At 54.0% G+C, this 25389-nt stretch overlaps 7 protein-coding genes across 7 annotated transcripts; 4 read left to right on the top strand and 3 right to left on the bottom strand.

Annotated features, from left to right (window-relative positions):
* Positions 1 to 557: 557 nt before the first annotated feature.
* Positions 558 to 1082, top strand: N0V96_007559 (uncharacterized protein; the record flags this gene model as incomplete). The annotated part of the gene is made up of 1 exon (XM_053194451.2): positions 558 to 1082. The coding sequence occupies one exon, from the start codon at positions 558 to 560 to the stop codon at positions 1080 to 1082; it is 525 nt and encodes a 174-aa protein (XP_053047947.2).
* Positions 1083 to 2557: 1475 nt separating this feature from the next.
* On the bottom strand, positions 2558 to 3232 carry N0V96_007558 (uncharacterized protein; the record flags this gene model as incomplete). Its single annotated transcript, XM_053194450.2, has 1 exon — positions 2558 to 3232. One exon carries the CDS (start codon positions 3230 to 3232, stop codon positions 2558 to 2560), a length of 675 nt encoding a protein of 224 aa, XP_053047946.1.
* A 2343-nt stretch (positions 3233 to 5575) lies between these two features.
* N0V96_007557 (uncharacterized protein) lies at positions 5576 to 6605 on the top strand (the record flags this gene model as incomplete). The annotated part of the gene is made up of 2 exons (XM_053194449.2): positions 5576 to 5915; positions 5977 to 6605. The coding sequence occupies 2 exons, from the start codon at positions 5576 to 5578 to the stop codon at positions 6603 to 6605; spliced, it is 969 nt and encodes a 322-aa protein (XP_053047945.2).
* An 852-nt stretch (positions 6606 to 7457) lies between these two features.
* On the top strand, positions 7458 to 8531 carry RPS7A (40S ribosomal protein eS7; the record flags this gene model as incomplete). The annotated part of the gene is made up of 3 exons (XM_053194448.2): positions 7458 to 7616; positions 8028 to 8110; positions 8165 to 8531. 3 exons carry the CDS (start codon positions 7458 to 7460, stop codon positions 8529 to 8531), a joined length of 609 nt encoding a protein of 202 aa, XP_053047944.1.
* Positions 8532 to 8851: 320 nt separating this feature from the next.
* On the bottom strand, positions 8852 to 10591 carry N0V96_007555 (uncharacterized protein; the record flags this gene model as incomplete). The annotated part of the gene is made up of 2 exons (XM_053194447.1): positions 8852 to 10244; positions 10302 to 10591. 2 exons carry the CDS (start codon positions 10589 to 10591, stop codon positions 8852 to 8854), a joined length of 1683 nt encoding a protein of 560 aa, XP_053047943.1.
* Positions 10592 to 14248: 3657 nt separating this feature from the next.
* Positions 14249 to 16491, top strand: N0V96_007554 (uncharacterized protein; the record flags this gene model as incomplete). The annotated part of the gene is made up of 2 exons (XM_053194446.2): positions 14249 to 14689; positions 14740 to 16491. The coding sequence occupies 2 exons, from the start codon at positions 14249 to 14251 to the stop codon at positions 16489 to 16491; spliced, it is 2193 nt and encodes a 730-aa protein (XP_053047942.1).
* Positions 16492 to 17346: 855 nt separating this feature from the next.
* On the bottom strand, positions 17347 to 18224 carry N0V96_007553 (uncharacterized protein; the record flags this gene model as incomplete). The annotated part of the gene is made up of 3 exons (XM_053194445.2): positions 17347 to 17446; positions 17525 to 17606; positions 17693 to 18224. The coding sequence occupies 3 exons, from the start codon at positions 18222 to 18224 to the stop codon at positions 17347 to 17349; spliced, it is 714 nt and encodes a 237-aa protein (XP_053047941.2).
* Between the last annotated feature and the right edge of the window lie 7165 nt (positions 18225 to 25389).

Here is a 25389-nt window from a genome sequence, read left to right as displayed (position 1 = left end):
CTCTCTCTTTTGTGATACTATAATTGAATTTGACTATGGTATTATCAATGGCATCTCTTACGGGTCACGAAGCCATTGGCTCCACAGCAATTCATTCTAAACATTGATGAACATGAGAGTGAGACTACATTTATGAGAAGATTTTGAGCATGGGTCATGAGTATTTCTCGTTCGGTTTTGGTCTACAGGCAGTGGTGTTAGTTGAGTCGCGAATATGAGTCACCATCAATCGGGAGCTATCATACAGCTGCGGCGCTGATATCTGATGTACTGCAGCTACTAATAGCGGATATTTAATCCGCCGATTTTCGCACCTCACGAATCTCTCACATCATTGCTGCAGCACGTCATATCGACACCCAACAGTCTAGAAGACGACACCTCGAGGACCACAAACTCTCTTTTATATCACATACCTTGACAATATTGAGACTCATCAGTCATGATGGCCACAATATACACCTCTGTGCCGGAAGGCCTCATCCCTCCTTGAATCTCACCTCCCAAATTCCCTCGTCCTCCTCCGCCGCCTTCAATTCACCCGCTTCAAAGACGGCATGCGCCCAACAGCTCGGATCATCCTAGCCTCAGATGCACCACTTACTTCAACTATCTCGCAACAAAATGATGGCACAATCTCTGACCAACAGCCGTGCAACTTCTGCGCAGCATACCTCGACTTCGGCAGTACCAAAGAAACCCAACTCTTCATATATTCAACCCTAGAAAACGCCCCCAATACAACTTTCACAGACGAAGACAAGGAAACAGCCGAGTCCCAAATCGCAGCAGTTCTCGGCGCCGTAACACAAGTGAGTAAGCAACAACCAGACAACAGAACCCTCCCGGGAGCATGCCTCGTCGGGACCCTCGCCACACCCACGCGGGACGCCATACTACGGGCCGGCGTGCGCGTGACGCCCCGTCAAGACTACGAGTACGAGAAGTGGCTGTTCCGCGTCGATGAGATCCCCGATTTCGAGGACCGGGTCACGTTGCCCGAGGGAGCTACGTGGGGTCCAGCTACGGAGAGGGATTGTGAGATTGTGATTTCGAGGACGGATATCCCGCGCCAAGTGTGAGTTTTCGTCTTCTCTTTTGCTTTTGGTTTGTCAGGTTGGTCGTGATTTTATGAAATGGGTAGAATGACTGACGTTTATGTAGTAAGACTTTGATGTCGTGGCCGAGTTTGATCCTTAGACTGGAGGATGGGACACCCATCGCGTGGTCATTCCTCGGTGAGTGCTTAATGCGTTTTAGATACATACGCCGTCTTACATATTCCTTTCCCGCCACGATGTGTTTACATATACCTACCATCCCTCATCGGTATGAGTAAATCTAACTCCTACTTAGGCACCGATGCATCGTTATCAAGTCTCCACTGCGAAGTAAGTCGCACCAAAATCCCCACGTACCAATATGGAGAGAATACTCTTCAATACTGGTCTTTAAGTCTAACAAACAAACCCGCTCAGCTACCATACCGACAGAGAGGCTATGCAAAGGCCCTTGCATCGAAGTTGATTCAGAGGGGTACGAGTGAGTATGGCGCCGATGGCTGGGCGTCCGCCGATGTGGCTCCATATAATACGGGGAGCAAAAAGATGTGCCAGAGTCTCGGTGGGAGGCATACGTGGAACGTTTCGTGGTGAGTCATTCTATTTCCCGCGTAGTAGCATACTTTATCTGACGGCAGGGGTGTTAGGAATGTCATCCATCTTCATGAAGTGTAGATGAAGATGTAAAGGGAATCGGCTTGGAAGTTTATTACACATTAGATACTTACATCACCCTCGTCGCGAGTTACACTGATTCAGACTAGTATTTATCTGAGCATTCTGATTAGTAGACAAAAGCTGCGGTAATGTCACACTAGATCGACCATTGTTGGGCGATACATGAGGCATCCGCCAATCTTCGGGAGGTAGAGAGATAGGGTGATGGGCAATAGTATAATATTTTTGCGTTTTCCCTTGATATGTCCTACTCCGAAAAACTGCCAGCTCCAAGAACCAAGTCTTTTGGCTTTGTGCACCTCATGTCTTCACCAAACCTGCTCCGATCCCCAAGAGCTCCCGCATTCCATTGAAAAAAAAACTCAAATCCTCAACTCCGGTACAATTCCGCCGGTGACAGCTGTTTGATAAACAATCTCTACCACCACCACCTCTCAATCTTTACTCCCTCGGAGATGCACGGTAGTGGGGTCCCCGGCTCGTTGACAGGCCCAAGTTCCCACTAAGCTAAACCGGATGAACGGTTGTGGTGGGGTGGCATGTCTCGGTCAGAACCTAAGAGTACTGCCAACCAGCCCCATCCGGATCTGCAACGGGTATGGAAGATGCCGCCCTCAACAAGAAAATTTTCCCCATGTCGCGATGAGCGCCATGCAGCGTGCACACAGATGGTAGCCGTCGAGAGCCGAACTCCATCCGTGAGTCACCCGTGTGCAAACGCTCCGGTCCACCCCTCCTCATCCCATCTCGCCCGTTCCGTCAACCCCGCACTGGGACAGCATACAGCTTCCCAAGGTAGATAGGTCGGTCGGTCGCGCTTAGAAGTCGGCACCGGGGAGGTGGTAGAGCTTCTGAACGTCGTGCAGCATCTTCTCGTGATCAATCTCCAGGTCCTTGAGGAGACCGTCGTTGAAACCAAAGACCCAGCCGTGGACAATGGGGAACTTGTTCTTGGCGTATGACTGCTGAATGGCGGCCGTCTTGATGACGTTGCGGCACTGCTCGAGAACGTTGAGCTCGACGAGTCGGTCGTAGCGAGCATCCTCTTCCTTGATGGCGTCGAGCTCGGCCTCGTGCAGGCGGTAGACGTCGCGGATGTTACGCAGCCAGGGATTGAGCAGACCGAGATCCTTGGGTGTCATGGCGGCCTTGACACCTCCGCATCCGTAGTGGCCGCAGACGACGATGTGCTTGACCTTGAGGTGGCGGACGGCATAGTTAATGACGCTCATGACGTTGAGATCAATGTTATTGACCATGTTGGCGATGTTGCGGTGGATAAAGGCTTCACCGGGCTCGAGGCCGGTGATTTGCTCGGCGGGGATGCGCGAATCGCTGCATCCGATCCAGAGGTACTCGGGAGCTTGGCCCTGGGACAGACTGACGAAGAAGTTGGGGTCCTGCTTCTTCTTCTCCTCGGCCCATTTACGGTTGTTCTCGAAGACGCGGTCGTGCGTCTGCTTGAGATACTTCTCAATATCGCTTTCAGCCATCTTGCGGTCGGGTCTGATAGAAGGAGGGGTAGACGATGATGATGATGATGATGGTGGTGCGCGTTGATAGGCGATGTGGGAAAAGCTGGGAGTCTGATGCTTGTTTAGGTGTTGATGCTGAGATCCAAAGGTGGTATTGGTGAACCTGAGTAGAGGACGTGATGGTTGCGCAGTGGAGGAGAAGAGGCGGGAAGGGAGGGAGCGCGGGAATGGGCTTGCTTTAAACATTAGAGGAGAATTATTTATGGAAAGATCGAGAGAGTGCGGTGCGAAGCTAATGGAGGAGTCCTAATGGAGGATGTAGCTCGGTGTTTCCTGCAGGTAAGCGGACCTTTGAGCTGGCGGGCGGGCGGGCGTGGAGGTTGTCAGATCGGAGCAATGGCAGCCAAGGAAACCCAAGATGAAGGAAATGTCGCACCTTTCCTTCTTCCCACGGAAGATTTGTTGGGAAGCTCCGGCGATCGCGCACCGTTGGCGGCTGCACGCGCTGCCGCTAGTTAACAGAGGGAACCACAGAGACCACAGAGGAACCAAAAAGACGTCACTGCGCACCTCAGCGTTCAGGACGGTGTCGCGGACGGTGTGTGGACGGTGCGGCCTCCTTCTCGATAGTCCGGCGCTCCGGGCGGGTTGTTGGGGTGACGGGCAGGCTAATTGCTGCTCAACTTGGGTCAAGATCATCGTGGATGGGGACCTCAGCCACGGTGGATGACTCAATTTCTCCTTAGACATACAGTGCAAGAAAAGGAGAAAAGCCGGGGGAGAATGGCCAATGCCGGCAGATACGATGGTAATCTTGGCGAAACGGATGAACAAAGGTTGATTCAAGCTACCTTACTAAATATGCTCAGGAAACGGCAAGGATAAACGGGAGTGATCGATCTCAGATGGCTACACTAGATCTGATTGATTATCTGCCACTTATCCTCGAGTATAATGAGATGCAGAGCAGCGATGATCCCGCGGGGGCACAGAGCAATGGCCACACAAGTTTCAACCATTTCGACTGCTAAGTTTCAACTGCCAGTCTCGATCTCTTGGCTTATGGCACCCGACGGGATATTATCCGGCCTTTAATCCAGCCAAGCGGCCAATTCTTCGCTACCTAGGCTGGCCTCAATCGAGTGTTTGAGCCATGATTGGCATGTGCAAATACCGGGTCGTCTTTTTGGTTCAGACAGGGAGATGAACACGCGCAAACTACCTACCTTAGCTCCCAGCTGATCAAGTCCAGCTGCGCATCAGTGCGGCACGATCCCGAAACCCCGGCACAACGGCCCCGGAAGAATGCCCCGTGGGTCCCCACAAATCCCGATCATCCGGCACTAAAAGGCACCGGCCGTTGCTCCCCTTGGCCCGGTCGCCAACCCGTTCCATCTGAAGCACCAACTCGCTTCGCCAGAGGAATCTCATCAAAGTGCCGAACCTTGCAGATGATACCCCCCAAATCTCAAAACTCAACGGGTCGCCACGAACGTGTGAACGAGCGCAACAAGAGGACCCAGCGGGGTGTGCAAGCGCCAGGACCTCCATGGGCACAGTGCCGACCCATCTTGCCATCTTCCCTTCATCACCCAAATCCCTCTGAACAGCTCAGTCCCCAACGGTCCCCGGATTTGTGCCACCAAGACGGCACGCAACCAACACACGCCCAAGGTTCACGCCTGTAGAGCCACTCTGCGCACCCGGTCTGATCACTCAGTCCAGTGAGAAACGAGACTGCTTCTTGCTCTTGAAACCGGAGCCAAGGGGAAACCCCTGCATTGTCAGTGTGCCGGCGCCGGTAAGCTTGTTGCCTTTCTCGGCCGATGCTACCACTGGTTCGTCTTGTCATCCACCAAGAGCCTCACAGAGCTACGGGCACATCCTTCGATCCTGGGCGGATAGTAGCAGCTGTCATGATGAAAGACGGCAGCATGTACGGCAGCTGAAAGGAACCATTGAGACATCTAGAAACCACAAAGTGTGCACTTCCTAAGGTGACAAAATATTGAAGTCGAACCTCTTTTCCTTACTCACAGGACAGTCGCCTCGAAGTTTCCTGGTTGCATTGCAGGTCGCTCAGGTTGAAGGCAAACTCATCACCGTTTCAAGACGAGGAAACAAGGCGTCCCGTGAGCGCAAGTCACGCATGATAAGCATTCGTCGCATTCTTGCATACCAATGTCCAGTGCTGATTCCTGATACATAACCATGACAGTCCCTCTTTTCCAGTTGCTGACTCTGGCTTGTTCCTCGAGTGAATTTTCAGTTCCTTCATAGATGCCACCAGCTGGCACATTGTAATACAACCTTTCGTTCTGGTAAACGAGTCTTTCTTTCTCTGGTATACGAAACAAAGTCATGATCGCTTTGGATTTCTCAAGAGGCCTCGGCCTGGCCGCCACAGTCTTGGCTCTGTCACAAGCAGTCGACGCCGCCATCCTTCCTCGGCAGAGCAATGATGCCCTTCGACCCTGGGTGACGGTCCAAGCCGACGGCGCAGCCAAGACAATCACTCCAACCGTCAACGATGGCAAGACCACATCCGCCTTCACTGGCAGCTCGACTCTCCCCACGGCCGATGCCAACGGCGCCGGGTCCTTCCCTCTATGCAACCAGGCTGCGGGAGCCAACGGCGTCAACCAGCCCTTTTGCTCTCCCAAGGCTGATACTAAGGTCGACGGAGGCAAGACCTATTGGAGTAAGCATCTCCTTCACAAAGAAAAATTCGACTTTCAAACAAACACTAACACGGAATCTAGTAACATGGGACACCAGCCTCTTCCCCTTGCCCAACACAATGGTCCAAGTCCAGGGTGACTACGGTGTCACGAACGCCATCGATCCAGGTCACGGTTTCACCTCCCAGATGCTCCCCGCATCCCAAGGCCACTTCGCCTGGGCAGCGGTTGGCTACAACATGGCCGCCAACGAATCCCTCACCGTCCAAATCTTCCTCGCTCTCCCGCAGACCAACGGCTCCATCACCGCCCGTCACCCGGGAGCCAAGGTCAGCATCGTCAACCGGCCACAAAACGACAACAACAACAACCAGAGACGCCGCGGACCCAACGTGTTTGGTATCGTCCTCCCCATCGTCTTTGGCGTGCTTTCTTTGGGCGGCATCGCCTGGTTCGTGTGGTGGTACGGCCGCAGAAAGGGCATGTTCTCATCCCGTGGCGGAGGCTACGGCGTCGGCAAGAGCCGTGGCCAGAGGACGGCCGATGTCAAGATTGGGCTTGGTGATAATGCGTTCTCGTCGCCTGATCGGGGTGTTGAGATGATGCCGCCCCCGCCAAGACCCCCTCCGCCTTCGTCTTCGGATGGTAATGTCTTCCGTAATGAGATGAGTAGGCAGGAGAGAAACGAGAGGGCGCAGACGATGATGTAAGGCTCTAATTCTTGTCACTGAAAGAATTACATCAACACAGATCGTATGACTATGAGTTAGATGCACACTCGCTTGGTTTTACTTAAGGTGTGGACGGGCGGCAAACAAAATTCTAATCCAACGTAATAATACCTATAGTGAAAAAGAACAACCAGATAATCATCCAAGATAATCACTGGAGCTGTTCGCTAGAGCAAAACTTGCAGCTTAAAGACGAAATTGTCAAATGAGAGCCTGAATAATCGTGCATCATCTTCAAAATTTGAATTCGAAGCTAGCGATGGGGGAATCTTCGCTACTAAACGCTTTCCTGTTGCATCTTGCGGTGGTTCCTCAGAGGCAAGCAGCTTTCAATCTTCACCACCAACGCCACAGAGCCAAGATCTATGAGAACAATGAAGTTAGATTTAACGTAATTTATCGAGTTGATTCAAGAACTCATCTCACACGGAGAAGTTCTAATGCAGGAAGCCGATATGAGCTTCGGGAATGGTCACCTATATCGATTATGATGGTCTCACCGAAATTCTCACCGAAATGCTCACCGGACAATGATTGACCGAAGTCCGAAAGACGATAAGCGCGCATTCTAGGGTGGATACAGCAATGGGCTTGACGGTCCACTCAGAGGCTCTCGGAAAACCACTGGGGGATATCGATAAGCACAGACCACCCAAGGGTTTTCAAACCCCAATCACTCGGGAGGATCCACCCACCGGAAATTCTGACGGCGCATTTCGAATTGCGTGTGGCCTGCCGCGATCGACTTTGTGAACTTTTTCTCTCTTCTTGACCCCGTCCGTTACAGCATCGACTAACCCGACCGTCAACCACCCAACGACAACAGTCAAGATGTCCGCCGCCCTGAACAAGATCGCTGCCAACAGCCCCTCGCGGGCCAACCCCTCCGAGCTGGAGCAGAACATTGCCCAGGCTCTGTACGACCTCGAGAGCAACACCGCCGACCTCAAGGTCGCCCTCCGCCCTCTGCAGATCGTCTCTGCCCGCGAGGTGAGAACTACTTGAAGCGACACATTCCACAAAAGTCCTGAAGACTTCCGAACCCGCGAATTCTCCGGAATCGAAAATCCTGTTCCCAGCCGCCACGGACAGTCAAGCATGAAGAGCTATGAACATGGGCAACACCCAACCCAATTGACGAGTGCGATCCGAAGCAATGGAATCCCCGAAGCCTTTCTCTAGATTGAAACACATCAGGATTGAAGAGGATCAAAGGGAAAGAAGTTGCTGGCAATGGATTCGCGCGTCCACGTCTTGGGAGGTGACCATGGCCGTGTCTTTGGCTTCACCGTGGCGGCGGAGATTTGAACGCTGAAAAGAATGATAATCTCAGGAACAGGACGGGAAGCGGTCCAAGGCATCGTCCTGGAGCTCGCATGCTGACTTGTGATCTTCTTATAGATCGAGGTCGGCCACGGCAAGAAGGCTATTGCCATCTTTGTCCCCGTTCCTTCCCTGCAGGGCTTCCACCGCGTCCAGCAGCGGTAAGTTTCTCTCTCTCCTAGAACATTGCATCTCAATACTCAGACCAGCCACAGCCTCACCCGTGAGCTCGAGAAGAAGTTCTCCGACCGCCACGTCCTGATCCTGGCCTCCCGCCGCATCTTGCCCCGCCCCAAGCGCTCCGCCCGCTCCCGCAACAACCAGACCCAGAAGCGCCCCCGCTCTCGCACTCTCACCGCCGTCCACGACGCCATCCTCACCGACCTCGTCTACCCCGTCGAGATCGTCGGCAAGCGCCTCCGCACCAAGGAGGACGGCTCCAAGCTCCTCAAGGTCATCCTCGACGAGAAGGAACGCGGCGGTGTTGACTACCGCCTCGACACCTACTCCGAGGTCTACCGCAAGCTTACCGGCCGCGGTGTCACCTTCGAGTTCCCCCAGTCCGGCTCCGCCGAGTACTAGATCATCTTGCCTAGTGTCTTGTGCAATGGGCGGGTGTTTGGTGAAAAATTAAAAAAGGAATCATGGTCAATGATGGGTTTGGCATTTAGTCTGCTGCAATGAAGGCATGGCAATGACTGGTTGATCAAAAGGGTCTGGCGTCTAAAGGGATATAACTTGGGCGATTCCATTACAGGCTGCCCAAAAAATGCATATACCAAAACACTTGACCGCTCCTTCTTAACTATCTGTTCCCGTCTTCTCGTGATATGTGAACTGTTTGAAGACATTGCATGATGTGTAACACAAATTGGGGGTATCATTTTTCATTTGACATAAGTCTAGTCCTGGTTGATGCGTCCAACTCCCAAGACGCACCAGTAAGCCAGCTCCCTCTTCTCCCTCGCCTCCTTCTCCCTGCTTGTCGCAGTACCGACGTCGCCTTGAGCTTCCGTCTCCCACTCGATGCGCACAAACATGGGTATCTCCAGCACATCCTCATCCTCCCGCAAAGCACCGTCGCCGCTGTCGACACCTGGTTGTTGTTCAAGTCTCAAAGAAGCCGGCACAACCTCTAGCACGATGCTCACCCAATTGCGGCCGCGCTCGTAAATCTTGCCAACCTCGGCCTGCTGCATCCCGCCCTCCTCTCCTCTCCTGCGCTCCTTATCGCCGTCGTCCTTGAGGGCGTCGTCCCACATGTCCGTGTTGGCATCAATTTCGAATTGCGGGCACAGCACCGTCACAGTGCTGGCGAACCGCCCAGGCGTGCTCGACGGGGTGGCCAGCGACACCTTGACCGTCTCGAAGATGGGGTTCTTGAAGGTCAGGAGATACTGCACGGGCTTGAGTGGCGTAAGCCACAATTCCTGGGGTATCGGCGGCCGAGCGGTCGAGGGGAGATTCTGGACCTCCGACTGCAGCGGTCGGATGGTGATTGTGGGAATGTAGCTGCCGGCCACGAGGCGGATGCGGAACCGGGTATTGGAGATCTTTGCTTCCGGTTTGCTGATGATGTGTCTGCACAGCGGGCATCTCTTGGATCGCTTGGTTCTGAGAAGATAGGGGATGGGCCGGAGCTGGTCTCGGAAGCGTACGTGGTCTTGCTGTAGGCAGTTCTGGGCCAGAGTGGTTGTGTCGTCGGGATGCGTGTGTCTGAGTTTCTCAATCTCTTTTGACTCGTCCAGATCGGTCGTCTTCAAGCCCTCGTCAGGACTGACGGCCTCCCTCATGATCTGCACCTTACCGCGAGCCTGTTTGTTGCCAAAGTTGTTCCCGGTGTATAGACTCATGATGCGTGACAAAGAGCCAGGCGAGTTAAGGCCTAGGTCACCCAGTGACGATAGCCCACCCGCTGAGGGGTTCGAGCTAGCCATCTGGTTCTGGTAGAAGGACTTGAGCTGCGCAAACTGCAATTCGGCGTCCATGTCCTCCGGGTTCAGGTGGTACTCTCCATTGCTCTCCTTTTTCCTCTCCTTGTGCTCCTTGGGAGTCAGCTTGGGCTGGCCTCCGTTCTGCAACTTGGCCAACTGCCCGTGGATGCCGTTGGGTCGGTCGAATTTAACTCCAATCTCCGTTGAGCTCCAGTTACAGTATGAACATGACAGCACGTAGGAAGCGCCTTGCGGAGCCGTTCCATCAGCCGTGAGAAGGTTGCTCTCGGGCGGGGTATCGAGAGCCGTAACAGCGAGGGGGCCGACGCATACGGGGCATTGAAAGCAACTTCGTGTGCATCTACGATGTTGTTAGCAAACGCCGCAACTCTCATCCCGAAGCAAACCTTGAGCATACCTGTTGCCTTCGCTTTTAAGGTTGCTGCTTGGGACCTCAAACAAGCAATTGGGGCAGTAGTAGGTGACAATCTCCTCATTGACGCATCGCGGGCACCGGATCTGGTGACAGTCTTCGCAGTACATCAGATGCTCCAAAGGATAAAGACTGAAGTTGGCGCGCGGGGCGCGCGGGTCGAATGTCCGCTCATCGTCCTCTGGGCTCCCCGGCGTTGACGACCCATCCTCGCTGGACTGGTGAGTCTCGGAGCAGGGGCAGCGTATGTAGGTGTAGGGGGTCAGAGGTGCCATTTTCGCTTCGACATAGTGCTATGCGGAGTTGAGTCCGGATTGGAGAATGTGGTTTGCCACGAGGAGAGTAGGGCGACTGTGCCGCGCAGAAAGGCTCGAGGAAGGGCGTTTGAGAGTCTGCACGGAGCTGTCTCCCGGACGCGACAATGCTCCTCACCGAAATCCCGCGCGGCCAGAGCCCAGGAGGGCAGGCTGATAAGACCGATAAGAAAGTGAACCTCTCGTTATCGATAAGATCATCTTCCAGCAGGTGCACCATTACCTAAGCGGTCTCGAACGATCCCACCCTCCATTTCGGCTCTCCAAACTCACGACTTACATGGAAGTTCAGCTTGGTCCCTCCGAGGGCTGTTGTTAGCCTTCAGTCCATCGCCTATTATTGCGCTCGACTGCATAAGAGAATCGCCTATTGAACCAAAAAACTCTCTCTATGGACGGACGTTATTGATCAACATGCCTCAAGCTTGTCAAGCCCATGCGAGACCGAGAACCGGTTCTTGTCAAACCATCGTCGGTTTCCCGCCAAGGACGCCCTGAGGACGCTGTCATAACTGTCACCTCACTCCTCGCCACGGGCTTCATGTCTTCAACGATAGGCTTCGGTGTCTCCGGTTGAGGGGTTCGAGAGGCTTCCCGCATCTGGATTATAAGACTTGCACTTGTCTTAAGCTTCTCTCTGCCGTCCGCCATGCCGGCGGCCAGCTTCGCTTGGCGCACCCCGACTCGTCTGCGGTTTCCTTTTACCGTTCACCGTGGTCCCACCGGGCTGGGTCTTCTTTCTTCAGCTTCGACGTTTTCGTTGCGGCCCGGCGCTGCGCTAATTGGTAGCGGTCCAGACCTCCTCGAGTGCGACAGGACGCCAAAAGCCAGCCGCGGGGGTCTAGGTCGTGCAAGCCCTTCCGAAGCGAGCGAGGGCTGAGAGGACATGGCTGGGTCTGTCTTGCCTCCGGTCCGGTGGTGGACGGGATAACCCTTGCCAGGCGGTGGGATCCGTCTCCGGAGCTCCTTTGTGCCTCATGACCCTGAACCGAGTTCTGGAAAGATGACTGTCGCCCCGCATGAGCGATGGCTGGACTTGGCCGACTGTGGTCAGCGCGGCTCTTGCCTTGCAGATGCCCTGCATTCCCTCTTGGAGCCGCTGTTCCACGCAGGGCAGAGGCCCGTCAAGGCGTCGATGACTGTGCATGCGTGTAAGTGGCCATGCCCTTCTTGCAGAGGGTCAACGCCAGTGTTTTGGTTCCCGAATAACTCGCAGCTTTCGTCGAATCTGTTACGCGAGGCACACCGACGAGGGAAATCTCGGGTCGGAAAATATCTATCTGAAGTCGAGAGACAGCCGCCAGCAACAGTCCTGAGGCTGGCCCCAACCACGGGAAAGAGGGTTTTTCTGTCGGCCGACGGCATGAAGCTAGGGAACCCAAACGCACGCTCATCGTTCCATGGCGATGGTTCTCTAACCTGGTCTATCCTGGTAGATCCCGAGCACCGGCCATCACTAGCAACCTTCTGGCGAGGTAGCACAATATCGGTCGCAAGTGAGAGAGACGGAGAGGCACGAGGTTAAGCCCATCTGTACTACAAACAGTAATAACGGAAAGCGGACTGATCTGGCGACGATGAAGCCTCCATGGCGGCCGACCTTTCAAAAGTCTCCATCCACGTCGTGGAGTTTTCCGCCGTCACGAATCTCGTCATGCGGGGTGACGTTCTTTGGTCTCGATGCTATCTATCACCAGGCCTACGTGGGTGCAAGACCTAGGTTCAATGTTGCCTCTCAACAAGATGAAGACGGTCAAATGCAATCCACACCTCCCGGATGCGATCGTGGCCGTTATATCACCTTGGGATGACTTCACATCTTGGCCGCCGTGTGACTGATGATTCAGCAGAAGAGAGCCGATTGCGATCGTCCCAAGACAATTAGCAAAGGGAAGCCCAGCTCCCGGGGGTCTAGTCGCCAATTTTCATGAGACATTGCTCAATCGAGCAAGCGGGACGCGATTCTGACCAATCATTGAGCTTCTTTGTCGATGCAAGCCAACGCCGAAGTATGCATCAAGGACGGCGATCCCCAAAGACAAGCCCCCGGACTTTGGGCTGATGGGGGGCAGAGGTGAGCCAGCATCGACGCTTTGCATCACCACCCTATCACTAGCATTCCCCAAATGTCACAGGGAGAAGGGACTGCATACGCAAAAATGGTCATACCAGCGAGGAAACAAGTCACATCTCGCCTTGCCGATCACTTCAACGTCGACTACCTAGGGTTCCGTCACAACAGCGTTTGTGGAGACGCAGAGACTGTTTGAGACCTCCAGACATCATACGTCGCCGTTGAAAGGCAAAATGATGCCTCTCGCCGCCCTTGTTTGCGAGAAGTCGGCTCACGGACGGGGAGCCTGCAGTGGCACAGCCTGGAGCTGACGGATGCTGCTACAGCAGTGTTTCTCAGGAACAGACTCATTACGCCTGTATGCGTATGCTGCTGCACAAAGTCTGAGAAGCCTGAAGAGACTGCCAGCGCATCAGAGCTGTGGATGACAGGCACATTCGCTTGGCCGTCCTCGAAGAAGCTGCAGACCAGGGTAGGGTCCGGACTGAGGGGTTCACCCACTGCTCTAGTGGCGGCCCGGTCTAAAACATGGCTTGGAGCTATCCCTCTGTCCCCCGCCGCGTCACTCGACACTCTTCGACAGGCAGCTCGGACCGTGGGCAAGCTGGCGGGTCTTTGCCAGGACGCAGGTGTCCAGCCCAGTCCCGGATTTTGGGTCAAGTCGTTCTTGATCCGGGACAAGTGACATAAAGCCATCTAGACGCCCACCTGAAGACGTTTTGTAAGGTTTTCGGCGTCCATTTCCCCATCCAACCACAGCTCTCTCGCCCATCCGGACCGGCTGCTTTCGACCAGGTTCGACAAGGCCGTGGACAAGTGACGATCTCAAGTCATTGTTCACTGCTACGGGCGTACTGGGTACATCCGCTAGTTATCTGAGTCCCTTCAGTGATCAACGCAGATCTGACAGGGGTTCTTGTGGACTATTGGCGGTCCGGAACACCTCCTCTGCAGTCATCGGCGCCATCCACTGCTGTCGGCTCTCAATCTGGGTGAAGTTCTCTGGCCGCATCCAGCTGAGGTCTGAGGCTTCCCGTCACGGGAGCTATTCAACGATCGCCCATATCAACGTCCCTGATCCCGCGACTTGTCTCGCGCTTGAAGTCTCACCATGTACGGCCGACGAGATTCTCGAAAACGAATGTCTCTACCACCCACTCGCACAATGTCAACAACATCAACACAAGGCTGGACGCCTAAGACGCTTGGGATCCCTATCATCGAGGGAAGGATGCCTCAGAATTCAAAAGTTAAGAGGTGGGATGGGGCGGCAAGGTCTTGCAGTGATTGGGATAATTTGAGAAGAGTAAGCTAATCCTATTCATCATCGTGGGAAAAGTCTACTGGCACGATGTCTCTTGATTTGGCCTTGTTCGCTAACGTTGTTGTCTCAGGACCCTGAGTTATGGTTCCGCGGTGGAAATTGCTTCGTACACTTGTACGGCAAGGGGCAGTCCCGCAGAGGACCAGCATTCAAGGTTCCATTCGGCGCCTTGCTTTCAGCAAACTGCCATCCGTTTGTCAAGAGATTTATGGCCCGCGACATGCCTGAGACACCAGGTTCATTCCATGACCAGTATGATGATTTGGACCGGTGGAATGCTCTCAACCCCAATGAGCGGATCGAGCTCTACATTCCAGCACCCCCAATGGCCGATAAGGAACAGGCATTTTCTTACCATCTTGCAACGAGAAACTTCTTTGCATGGATTTTCCGGCGCTCGGTGGTTGGCGAGCACCTCGGCACCGCGCTCATCGGTCTTCTCAACAGTATGGCGGAGTTCAGAGGCAACGAACAGGATAACGTGTCGGATCTCACTTCTTACCTGGATGAAGAGGGCTACTACGACATCAAGGGTCTCCCGCAACACGCACTTGCCATGCTGCATTTGGCTGAAGTCTTCCAATTGAAAGACTTGTACGTTGACGCATTCAGTCATTGTGTTGGAATGAGCGAGGAGCTCTTCTACAGTCCCGAGTATCAGGTATGCTTCGCTCAGTTCTAACGCCTGCACGTTTGACTCACAGAATATAGCATATTGGTTCAGTCTCCAAAACGCTGATTCGACGGGCACGGACTGAGATGAATTCTCGGCTCAGTCAAGCTGGTGGCATGCTCAAGAACTTCCTAGAAGAAGAGCTCTCTGAGACACACCTCGGTCTCCCAGCAGGCGGACGTGCCCATCTGGACCGATTCCGATCCTTTATCCAATCATTTTACACGACAAAGTTTGGCTACTACCCGCCACTATCCTTCGAGACTCGGAGCAGCACCATCTTCGACCCTGAGATTTTCAGCACGATGTGCAAGGACTTCAAGGCCGTTTACGACTTGCTTGTAGATGAGGAGTTCACTTCGATCGAGAGCAGCCCGCTATTAGCGCAAGGCGGGATCTGCGCCGTGCAGAGCGTCCAGGAGTTCGATGAACGGTGCAACTTCAAGTCTTTGAGACATCCATTGCCGTTACTGCCCGAGACTGCCAGCGACAAGGCGTCCCGTCGTATGTCACTGCAGTGGTTGGCGAACACTGCGCGAGGCGACAAGCTGAAGCCTGACCAGCGCCTAGTAGCTCACAGCGCCATGATCAAGGCGATGAACATGCGTGACCCAGCACTCCTGGACAACGACTTTGTTCGCGCCTATCGGAAGTTCGAGGAGGACTCCGTCTCACCTCTTATCCGCGTCGACAAGGCTGAGAAGATCAGTCTTGTGGACGCCCGCAAAGTCCGCTGGATTTTGATTTACGCAGTTTACCAAGTGCTGCTTAGCTGTACGCAGGCATCACCAGAAGTTCGCGACACTGTTGATGCAGATTATCACCTCGCAGTATCTTGTGAGAAGTTGCCACCCTGGAAGGAGGGACGCCAATTGCAAACTCTTCTGCGCAAGCAGACAGATATGGCAGTCGATACTAAGCGGTCGCAATCCGTCACGGACTGGGCAACGGGCTGCCATGGCACACCGACTGTAGTTGTGTCGCCAACAATTGAGATCCGACCAGACGTCGACTATACTGCCAGATCTCGCCGCGAAGAAGTGGCCTCTCGGCGGCAGTCAACATGCGGAGTCCCAGCCGCCGCGGCCCCAGCCCGCTCACGGAGCCGGAGCTTATCCCGCAACAACCCCTTCCGACGATCCCTCAGCATCTTCCGCAAGCTGGAGGAGCAGTGCGCTCCGGCACCCCGCAAGGCATCGTACTGCGAGATCGTGGTACACGGCTACGGTAACGGCACCAACGCCGTTAAGAAGTGGGAGGGCCCTCCCGCAGAGGTCTCGCCCCGGACGCATGTCGCCCCGCGCTCCTTTTCGACCTCTTCAGAGTCCAGCGGCGCCTCTGAGGCTCCCTCGATGGGCGGTCATAGCTACGCGACCGTCGACTCCACGGCGCCGCCGACTTCGCCCGATGCGCCGAGCAAGAATTGGCCGAACCAGGAGTCACCTATGCTGAGCCCCGTTCCTCTGCGTGGTCGTCGGCGCATGAGGAATGTGCTTTCCTTTGCGGGGACGCCGCCCCGTGCCAGTTCCTCGGAGTGGACGGCAAACAACCGGCGTCACAGTGTTATTGGCGGCGGCGCTGGTAGCTACGCTCACGATTATGAGGAGTTGATTAAGGAGCAGGAGGAGGACTTCCATCGTCATGAACTGGAGCCTCTTCCCCTGCAGATCCGCAAGTCTTCGGTGCCGATTCACGAGTCCCCGGTGTTGGGGCAGATGGATGTGCAGCCTGTATGGGAGCAGTTCAAGGACCTTGGTGGTCTTACTAGCTGCTCACCTCTGAATATCTAGACCGACTGGGTGTACTAAGTGTACTCCGGCCGGGATGTACGAATGGTAATGGCACACTGCCACTTGTGTTGTTTTCTTTGTATGTATTGATTTGGAAATGACGAGATACCCTGTCGCACCCTCCCTACACAGGCTTGCGCATGGCGATGACTGAAATGAGCGTTGAGGTTGGGAAAGGAGTGTAAGCCTGGAATGCCATGGCACATTGTACAATATTTTAACAGGAAAAGTCGAAAAAAAGATATGGGATGAGAATCATGTGCCTCTTTCACTTGAACTGTGACTTTGACAAAATGACGTCGAATAAGGCGAGGCTCTCTTGGACTAAACACGTCTACACACCCACTACGTTTTTCAACAATCCGTATTAAAGGCTGGTCCCAGCTGGCCTGTTGAAGGCTACGTGCCTTCCAATTCGCCATTCATCTGTGAAGCACATCATTATGTATGATGGGCGCAAGTGCTGACAACCGCGACCTGTCTTATCCGCCCCGTGACGTTTTATGCGCATGGTACCTGCAGGAATGCAGCCTTCGTGGGCGTGGATGTGCACACGTCAAGAAATTTGCGACCTATCGCACACACCATCGAACCAGGCTCGATGCCCCCTCGGGAGGGTTGTAGATGGGGGACTGTTGTCATATCAAACATTACTGCATATGTCCATTTATCTTTGTCCTGTATGTACCATTTGCCATCCAATCCAGCTTCCGCCTTCATTTACTTCTGGCGCACTCGCGCGTCTTACACAGCGCTGATTATACAGAATAAAGATACGAGATTGTCTTTGTGGCATTACGATCATGCGAGAGGGCAAGAGCACAACGTTGCGACCCAGACACCAATCGATGTCCATTACTCAGTCTTGGTCGTCTTTGATGCGAGAGCCAGCCCGTCGACGATCTCGCCACCCATGGAGAGAATCATGTAGCCTGATCCGAGGAGCCATGCGCCGCTACAGTTGCGATGTCAAGTCAGCTTCCTTTTGGTGTAATGGTTTACCCGGTGTGTTCACGGGGGAAAGCAAGCTTACTTGGGAATGATCCAGAGGAAGAGGAGATCCAGAGGGGGGTTGTGGCCAATATTGTCGAATCCAGAGAAGTACTCGTTCGCCCCTGTCGCATCATCGTCGTTAGTAAAATCATCGCTCCACAGAGCCCTGAGCGCAAAAGAAGAGAGAGAGAAAGAGAGTCGCGCTTACAGTACAACACCGTCTTGCTCAACGTCATAACCGCCGCGCTGAACCCAATAACAATAGCCAACGCGCCCGCCTTCCCGCCAACAACCTTCTTCAACCCAGCCGGCCCATCAACGGCGCGTCCCCGCGAGAAGTACAGCCAGTAGTAGGCAAGATACATGACCGTCTCGACGGCGTTCAGGGCGCCCTGCGCCGATGTGAAGCCGTTGCCGGCGTTGAAGGCCTTCCACCCGTACACGTGGTCGACCTCGCCGTAGAGCTTGTAGGGCGCCCAGACGGGCCAGTGGAGGTGGCCGCCGGGCATCGTCCAGGGGCGGAGGAGGACGTAGCCCGTGTCCCAGATGACGAGGGGCAGGGAGACGAGGAGCCAGAAGCAGGTGAGGGAGGTTGGCGCGTGGGACCAGCCTTGCGGGGTGGATTTGTTTTCGGGGTGGGTTGTGGCTGCTGTGACGACGGCGCGGGCTGTGGAGGGGATGTTTGGGGAGGCGTCGGGGCCGGTTGAGAGGGCGCGAGAGGAGGATCGTGTTGAGACCATTTTGTCGGCTGCGCTGGGTATATGGATCTGGGCGGGTTCGCGATGTGAGGGTATCGTGGAGGAGGAAGGGTTGGCTCGGTATGGTCCGTCAAGTCGTTGACGCGTTGTTTATCGAGTTGTGTGTATGTGTCTTCGTGTACGTGTGTTGTCGTCGAGAAATAGTAGGAGGGAAGCTTCGGAAAGGTTCATTGGACCGAGAAGGACAAGGACAGGTAAAGCAACCGGGATCAAGTCAATTAGACTGCCCGTCCCACTGTCCCCAGGGACCTGTTCACAAACGGTCAGGCACCACAAGATCGGTGATCCGTGCCGTTACACTCCACACAAGAACCGACCGGCAGTCCTGGGGCTTGAGGCTTCAGCAACGGTGGGTGGCACCCGAATACGACAGACTGATTGACTGGCGCAGCGTGCTGTTGTGTCGCGACTCGCAAACCTTCTTTGGCCCCTCGGCGCGGATTCGTGCAGTCTTCCCGAAACGGTTCGCGCCTTCGCAGTACGTACTCCGTAGAGGTTCAGCGGTGCGATTAGTCAACCCGAGTGCCGTGTCTCCATATTTATCACGGATACCCGGTGATCCGTGCTTCTCAAGCGAAATGCGGGGGAGGGGCAGATAGGAAGGTACGCACGCAGCCTGGAAGGGGGGAGAGCTATTACAAGAAGCCTCGACTGAGGCCAACGCGCAGATACGACTTGGCTCACTCACCCCAGCTACAGATGAGATTTGGACCAAAGCAAAGATTTCTAGCGCAAGCAATGGCCGCCTTATCATCCTTGAACGGGCACACGTTTTCCTGGCGGCTTAAGGCTACACCAAGACACTGGCGATTCACGAGCCAAGAACCAACTTGCTTCTGGATGACCTTCTTACTAACCATGTCTTCATACGCGAGCACATTGTAAAAAAAAGTTAGGAGAATGGAAGAGACAAGGAGTGGAGAGCAGACATTACCAAGGAAAGCAGTTGTGACTTGTCTTTTCCTGGTCGCCGTCGGCGCGTAAGACGACTTGAGCACCAGTGTGCCCATCATCTGTGGGCACCGTGGTGCTCTCCCCTGAGTGCTGCAGCAAGGTGTACGGCCTGTGACACGTCTCCAAATCTGATTGCTCGAAGGGAACTCAGGAGGCGCCGATGACGTGATGGTGCACATAGCAGACCAACAAGAGGCGCTTTTACTGGTCCCTTACTTATCTCTTAAATACCTATGTATGACTCTTGTCATGACAACACAGCAGGTGCTTCCTTCTCAGTGAATGGATTTATATCTAAACCCATCACCACTACAAGCTGTTCCGTCCATCGTCCCCCACTCGAAACTTTCCGCAAAATGGACCTTCTGCAGGTGAATGGCTCTTGTATGGCCGGCGGAGAAGGGACGGCCTCTCGGTCTATGTCGGAATCATCACACCAGAACGATCTGTCATTCGACCTGTACCGAAGCACCCCGAAGGACGACAGCACTGGATCGGATCTGTCAAGCAAACCAATGTCGCGCTCTGAAGAACCCCAAGAGACTAGAAAGGCAGCTTACCCATGGCCTTGTCTAGATTGCAACTTGACATACAGCACGAAGGGTAATTTGAACAGACATATTAAATCAAAGCATGGTCAGCGTGTGCCAATGCTATGCGGTCGAATGCTTCAAAACTCGCGTTCGAATCTGAGGAGACACTCCTCGAATTGTCAGACGTGCAGAGAGCTCTTGCCTTCGGAAATTGGCCAAAGGAACATGTTAGTCACCCACTCAAAAGGTTTCTTCTTTTATGCTGACCTCCGCGGCCCAAGGGTGCAATCTTCCGACGAGTCTCGACCTTCAGACTTTGACTTGGACATTAGCTCACCAAGTTGGCTGTATAGCCTAGCCGCCGACCGAGATGCTAGGAGGTACCGAGGGCGGAATCTGGCCACAATCAACCCTACATCTAGAGAGCCGTCCCCGGTAACGCCGAGAGATGCAACCTCACATCGCCTTATGAAAGAGTTGGTGTTCAAGGCTTTACAAGACCTTGAGAGTAGATTGGAATTGCAAATGTTCCAGTGCCAGCAGACCATCGCCCAGGGAGGAGACAAAGCCCCGACACGCAAACGCGGTCGGCAGTCTAGAACTTCGCAGCAGCTGCGGCCCTCGAAACGACAATTCACGTCCGAACAGAAGAGAAAGAGCCCCCTTCAAGATGGAAGCGACTACCCAAGCGATGACGACTCGACTGGCTCCGGTCCCGAAGAGGGACATGAGGACAGCGATGCAGATGATGCGGAGCACAAGTATCTCGCCTGCCCTCTCTTCCGAAAAGACCCACGAAGATACGCGGCTTGTGCAACATATCGGCTCAGGCGCATTAGAGATGTCAAGCTACATATGAGGAGAAAACACAAAAGACCAAAATTATATTGTCCTACTTGTTGGGGAACAGACTTGGGGCCCGACGAGTGGGACATACACATCAGGGAACGCTCTTGCAACCCCCCCGACGAATTCGGCTCGCCATGGATCACGCAGAAGCAAGACGACCAGTTGCGGGAAAGGGTTTCGAATGGGACACCCGTGGAGCAGTGGTACACAGTGTGGGATATTGTCTGTCCGGGGCAGACACGCCCGAAACCGCCATTTTGCTACTTTGGCAAGATGATTGAGGATATCAGCACCTTACGGCGAGAGCTCTGGGAAGAAGAGGGCTGTGAAATTGTGGAAGAACTTGTCACTCAGCGAGAAGCTATGCTCCGGGAGTCTCTGAGTACGGAGAACAGGAGTCTACTCCAGGGATGCATCATGGACGCTGTACGGCATGTGCTAAAGCATCCCGATGTCACACGAGCAGGAAAGCTCCGGTGGAATCAGGGCGATGGTCAATCTGAAGCAGCTTCAGTACCTAAACCTCCGGGCCGGGCTTATAGCGTTCCTGGAGATGGCCCCGACGGAATTCATCATCAACCACCTGGGACGCAAGACAACCTACTTCAGCCCCTCCACAGTTCTTCCCCCAATCAAGGACTGCAGTTCGGCGGGACGCAGCTGGGCGACTTAGACTTGACGTCTTGGTTGGCCTCGGAAGCATTCGAAGGATTCGATGTAGGCAACCTCAACTTCCTTGACGCGTTCACGCCAACCTTTGTTGAGGGACACGAAACCTCTTTCGATTACGCACGCGGTTCAACTTATGCATGAAGCCGTTGAACATAATACGGCTCTTTGGTCCGCCATTTGTTTGCGTGGTTTATTTCCCTATGCACTTCTGTTTCTGCTCGGCAAATGGTCCACATCGCGGCTGCCGCTGTGGGGTCTACGGGGAAGCGAAGGTGGAGGGATCACAGCGATCGAGAACAGAACATAGGCCTTGCTAAAGTAGGGCAACTATCGTTTTGAAGAACTTTAGATAGAGAGATTATATGAGACCATGCTGAATCTCGATAAATACCCAAACTGACTGTGTTGGGAAGCTCCTGCCCCGAATGCTGAATTCCCATGATGTCCAAGCTAACTTCGATTGAAGCTCTGTGATCTTAATTAAGCCCTTAAAACCGTCCTTGAAAGCATCAGCGCTGAATAGAATTCTCGACCATTACCTACGGTCCGCGAAGAAAATAAGCAAATAGCGGAATGAATAAGATGAACAAGACCGAGTCAATATGGTGAAAAAGGCATGTCTTGGGAGACCCTCTTGGCTCGCGCTGGGGTTCTCAGTGTTCTGGCGGGAGGAGGTTGCTTGGTGACTGATAACCTTCGTCGTCGGCCGCGATTGTATGTTCGTCGAAGAGACGCGTCCAGGTGTCGGTAATGACCGGGTTGATGGTTGGTAGTCGCTGGTTCAGCCCTGGCGGATAGAAGTTGACACTAGGTTCTAGTGGATTAAAAGGCGGTTGAGCTTCTCTAGAGCCTGCGTAGTGCACTGGGGGGGAGGTGGTGTTGAATATGGGATTTGTTCTGAAGCCAGACCTGTTGGTTTGATGGGCTGTGCAGTGCTGCTGAGCAACGGCGCTATGGTGATCCATCAACGCCGGGTTGTGCGATGTGTGTGCTGCTCGAGCGCGATGAGGGTTCCTCGGAGCATTGGATGGTTGATATGGGCTCTGAAAGGGATTAGACGTGGAGCGGGGTTGCAATCCATCGATGTAGGTTATGTTTGTTGGACCCAACGAGTGTGGGGAAGACAGAAGGAAAGCCGCTGTCGGAGCGGAACCGGTAAACACCTGGCTTGGGATAGAGCGCGAGGATGAACTGGAGGGGTGGAATGGAGGCGAAGGCGGTGGCCCCCGAGTCCCGTTGGCAGCTTGAGAGGAGTTGTGTTGCTCAACTGGCGACGGCGACACTACCAGGCCTTGACCCCAGCTGTTGTCCAACACGCGAATGACTGCTTGGACGACGTGGTCACTCCAGCCAAGCTGTAGCCCAAGCTGCTGCATGCCAACGGCCATTCTGGGAGCTACTCGTCGTCTTGTCGCAAACTCTTCAACATCGTCAGAGTAGGGCGACGCAGGTCTCTGCTCTCCGGGAAAGACAATGTCCCAAATTTTGAACCAGAATTCCTTCTCATCTTCACCGCGAGACTTCTTTAGTCTTCGAAGAGAGGCTATTTGGTCTTCATTGAGACCAGAAGCATCGAAATCAGAGACACCAGGACGGCATGTTCGTGCTTTTATATGAGCGCTACGTTCTGCAAATGTGGTGAACAAGGAATAGCAAATGACACAGTGAATGGGTTGGCGGTGGTTGCCTCTGCCCTCTTCTGTCAAGTGTCTCTTGATGTCCCTAACTTCGTCGAATTTGTAATGGCGGCAGCAGTCATGGGCGACAGTGTCGTGCGCGTAAAAGTGGCACGCGAAAAGCCTCCCCTTCCTGACTGCTTTGGCTTTGGGGACGACTGCTACACGCGAGCGTTTTTCACTACGTCCGCGGCTCGTGGTACTGGAAGCAGCGCTCCCGCCTGACTTTGTAGCTCTCTTCCTTCTTCGACGTTCGTCAGTTCCAGAGGCCACGCCCCCGGATCCGCTGGTCTTTTCAGAATTACCGCCTGTAGTGCTGCTCTTTGGTCTACACACGAGACGCTGAAGGTACAGTCCAGGCGCGGCACTAATAGCTCGCCAGCCTGTAGACAAATGTCCACTGGCCTGGGAACTTAGATTGTTGTTGGGGCAGGGCGTTGTCTCAACCCACTTGGCGAACAGAGCGTCAGCGAGCGGCTTCAGCATGTAAAGACCAGTGCCACAGACCGCGAGTAGGTTGTAAAGGCCATGGCGAACCTTGACGTCGTCGTATCCAAAGACTGGCCACTGAGAACAGGTATGCTCTGCAAGTATTGGGCCAAGGTAATGGGAGGGAGTTTGCAGTACCGCAATGCCGGTCGGAGAGAATTGAACAGGGGAAAAGGTCAGTTGTGACGAGTTCGAGAGAGAGCCAAAGAGCGAGTTGAACGAAGTCGGACAACCTCTTAGGGCGTCTGCAGCGGTGAAACAGGCGTCGACGACGGTACACGAGCTCGATGACTGGCCCAAACTGTTTACCCCGATGGTTGACAGCCGGTTGGCTACAGTGTCTAAATAGACGATCAAGCCACTTGAGAGCCTCAGTAGCAAACTCATCGACAAAGGTGGTTGAACGTGAAACGAAGTGCTTTCAGGCTGTTGGCTGGGAACGTCTATCAGGCGAAAGCTATATGATATGCTGGTGGAATTGTAGGAAATGAGAAAGGAGGAAAGAAACCAGCAACGGCTTCCATATGTGAGAAATCCTAGACTCCAGTCGCCTCCTCAACCAACTCCTCCCCTTAGCGCGGTTGCCTTTCGTCTTTTGGTAATCAACATCCGCTCCCAAGTTCTCATGCCCTGATGAGGACATCCGATGAGGCTTTTCGGCCGGACAGCTCGCAATTCTCAACTTACGGATCTCTGCACAGCCATCGTAGATTGCCGGGGCGGACTCGGAGGCGTGCTGTTCCGTATCCATTCCGTTGAGTTGCGCAGGATCGCGTCTCTCTCATGGCTGCCATGCCCATAGCGAGGCTGTTCCGCCTCCTAACTCATGATCCAACGATCTAGACTCTCTCTTGATGTGATCTTGACGTCAGCCATCTGATTTGCCAGGCCATCGAGACATCTCTTCTGAGCCGCCCAACACTCGAGGTCCATGCATGAGGCAAGCCGTTGCCTCGCGCCACAACAGCCCCTGAGGTCCAGAAAAACCTGATCCAGATGCGCGGTGTTACAGGACATTTTTCTACTTTGATTTCTTTGTAGGCATGCATCTACGTCACTCCTGAGCAGTTGCGCATTGCAAGCGGGCGGATTTACACATCGAAACGCGCGACTGCTCGTTTCTACAATGTTGGAAATGCGCGATGTACGTACAATAACGACACGCCCCCCAAAGGCGAACTAATTCCCACAGTATACACCAGTTCGCCGGGCCACAGTTTGGAAAGGAAGCGCAGCTGCTCACGAAACTGCTTTCAATTGCGCACAACTGCGCTGCGCGGTAGTCTGGGGAAATGCGCAGTGAACTTAGGGGCGACTACTGATATGGGCCACCTGTAAAGACGTAGAAAAGATGTGAATGAGTGCTCTGAACCTGAGCATAAGATGTTCTCTGGATGTGTTCATTAGTGACAAAAATTTCGTCGAAGTTAGAATAAATCGAGTAGTCTTGAAGAACCAGCCAAAAGAACCAGCCCAGTTGGAAACTTGAGATGCCGAGCAACGATGCACACTCCCTCCGTACAGGAGACTCCAAGTGGGTGCTTCAGTTCCCCACCGACTTTCGTCATGCTCATTGTTTAATAGCAGGTCAGGCAAAAGCGGCCAGCGGGCTATGCGAACCACCAGACTTGAGGCGTGGATGAAGGAGGAGCCACCAATCCCCCTCGCGGCTTACGGTCTCGCACAGACGACCGGGCGGGGAACACAGTCAGGGATTGCGAATTTTGATGAGGCGTGGGAGAAGGCTGTTAGCAGATAATGAAAATACCTAACGCATATCATACAAACAGCGAATGCTGACTTCAACATGAAGTTTCTTGACTTGAACTTAGAGGCTTCAAGTTGGTTCGCCAACAAAGTGACCTGGGCCAGGTGCCCTCAGACCATTAGACGGGCACTGTGCACTTTCAGGCTGCGAATACATGCCCTAACCTGGCTAGGGAGACTTGTCTAAGGTTGCACAGCCTGAAATCT

Source organism: Colletotrichum fioriniae, assembly GCF_027942845.1.
Source record: "Colletotrichum fioriniae strain IMI 355084 chromosome Unknown scaffold_9, whole genome shotgun sequence".
Classification (NCBI taxonomy): domain Eukaryota; kingdom Fungi; phylum Ascomycota; class Sordariomycetes; order Glomerellales; family Glomerellaceae; genus Colletotrichum; species Colletotrichum fioriniae.
Note: the sequence above shows the minus strand (reverse complement) of the source record. Positions and strands in the feature narration are given on the sequence as shown.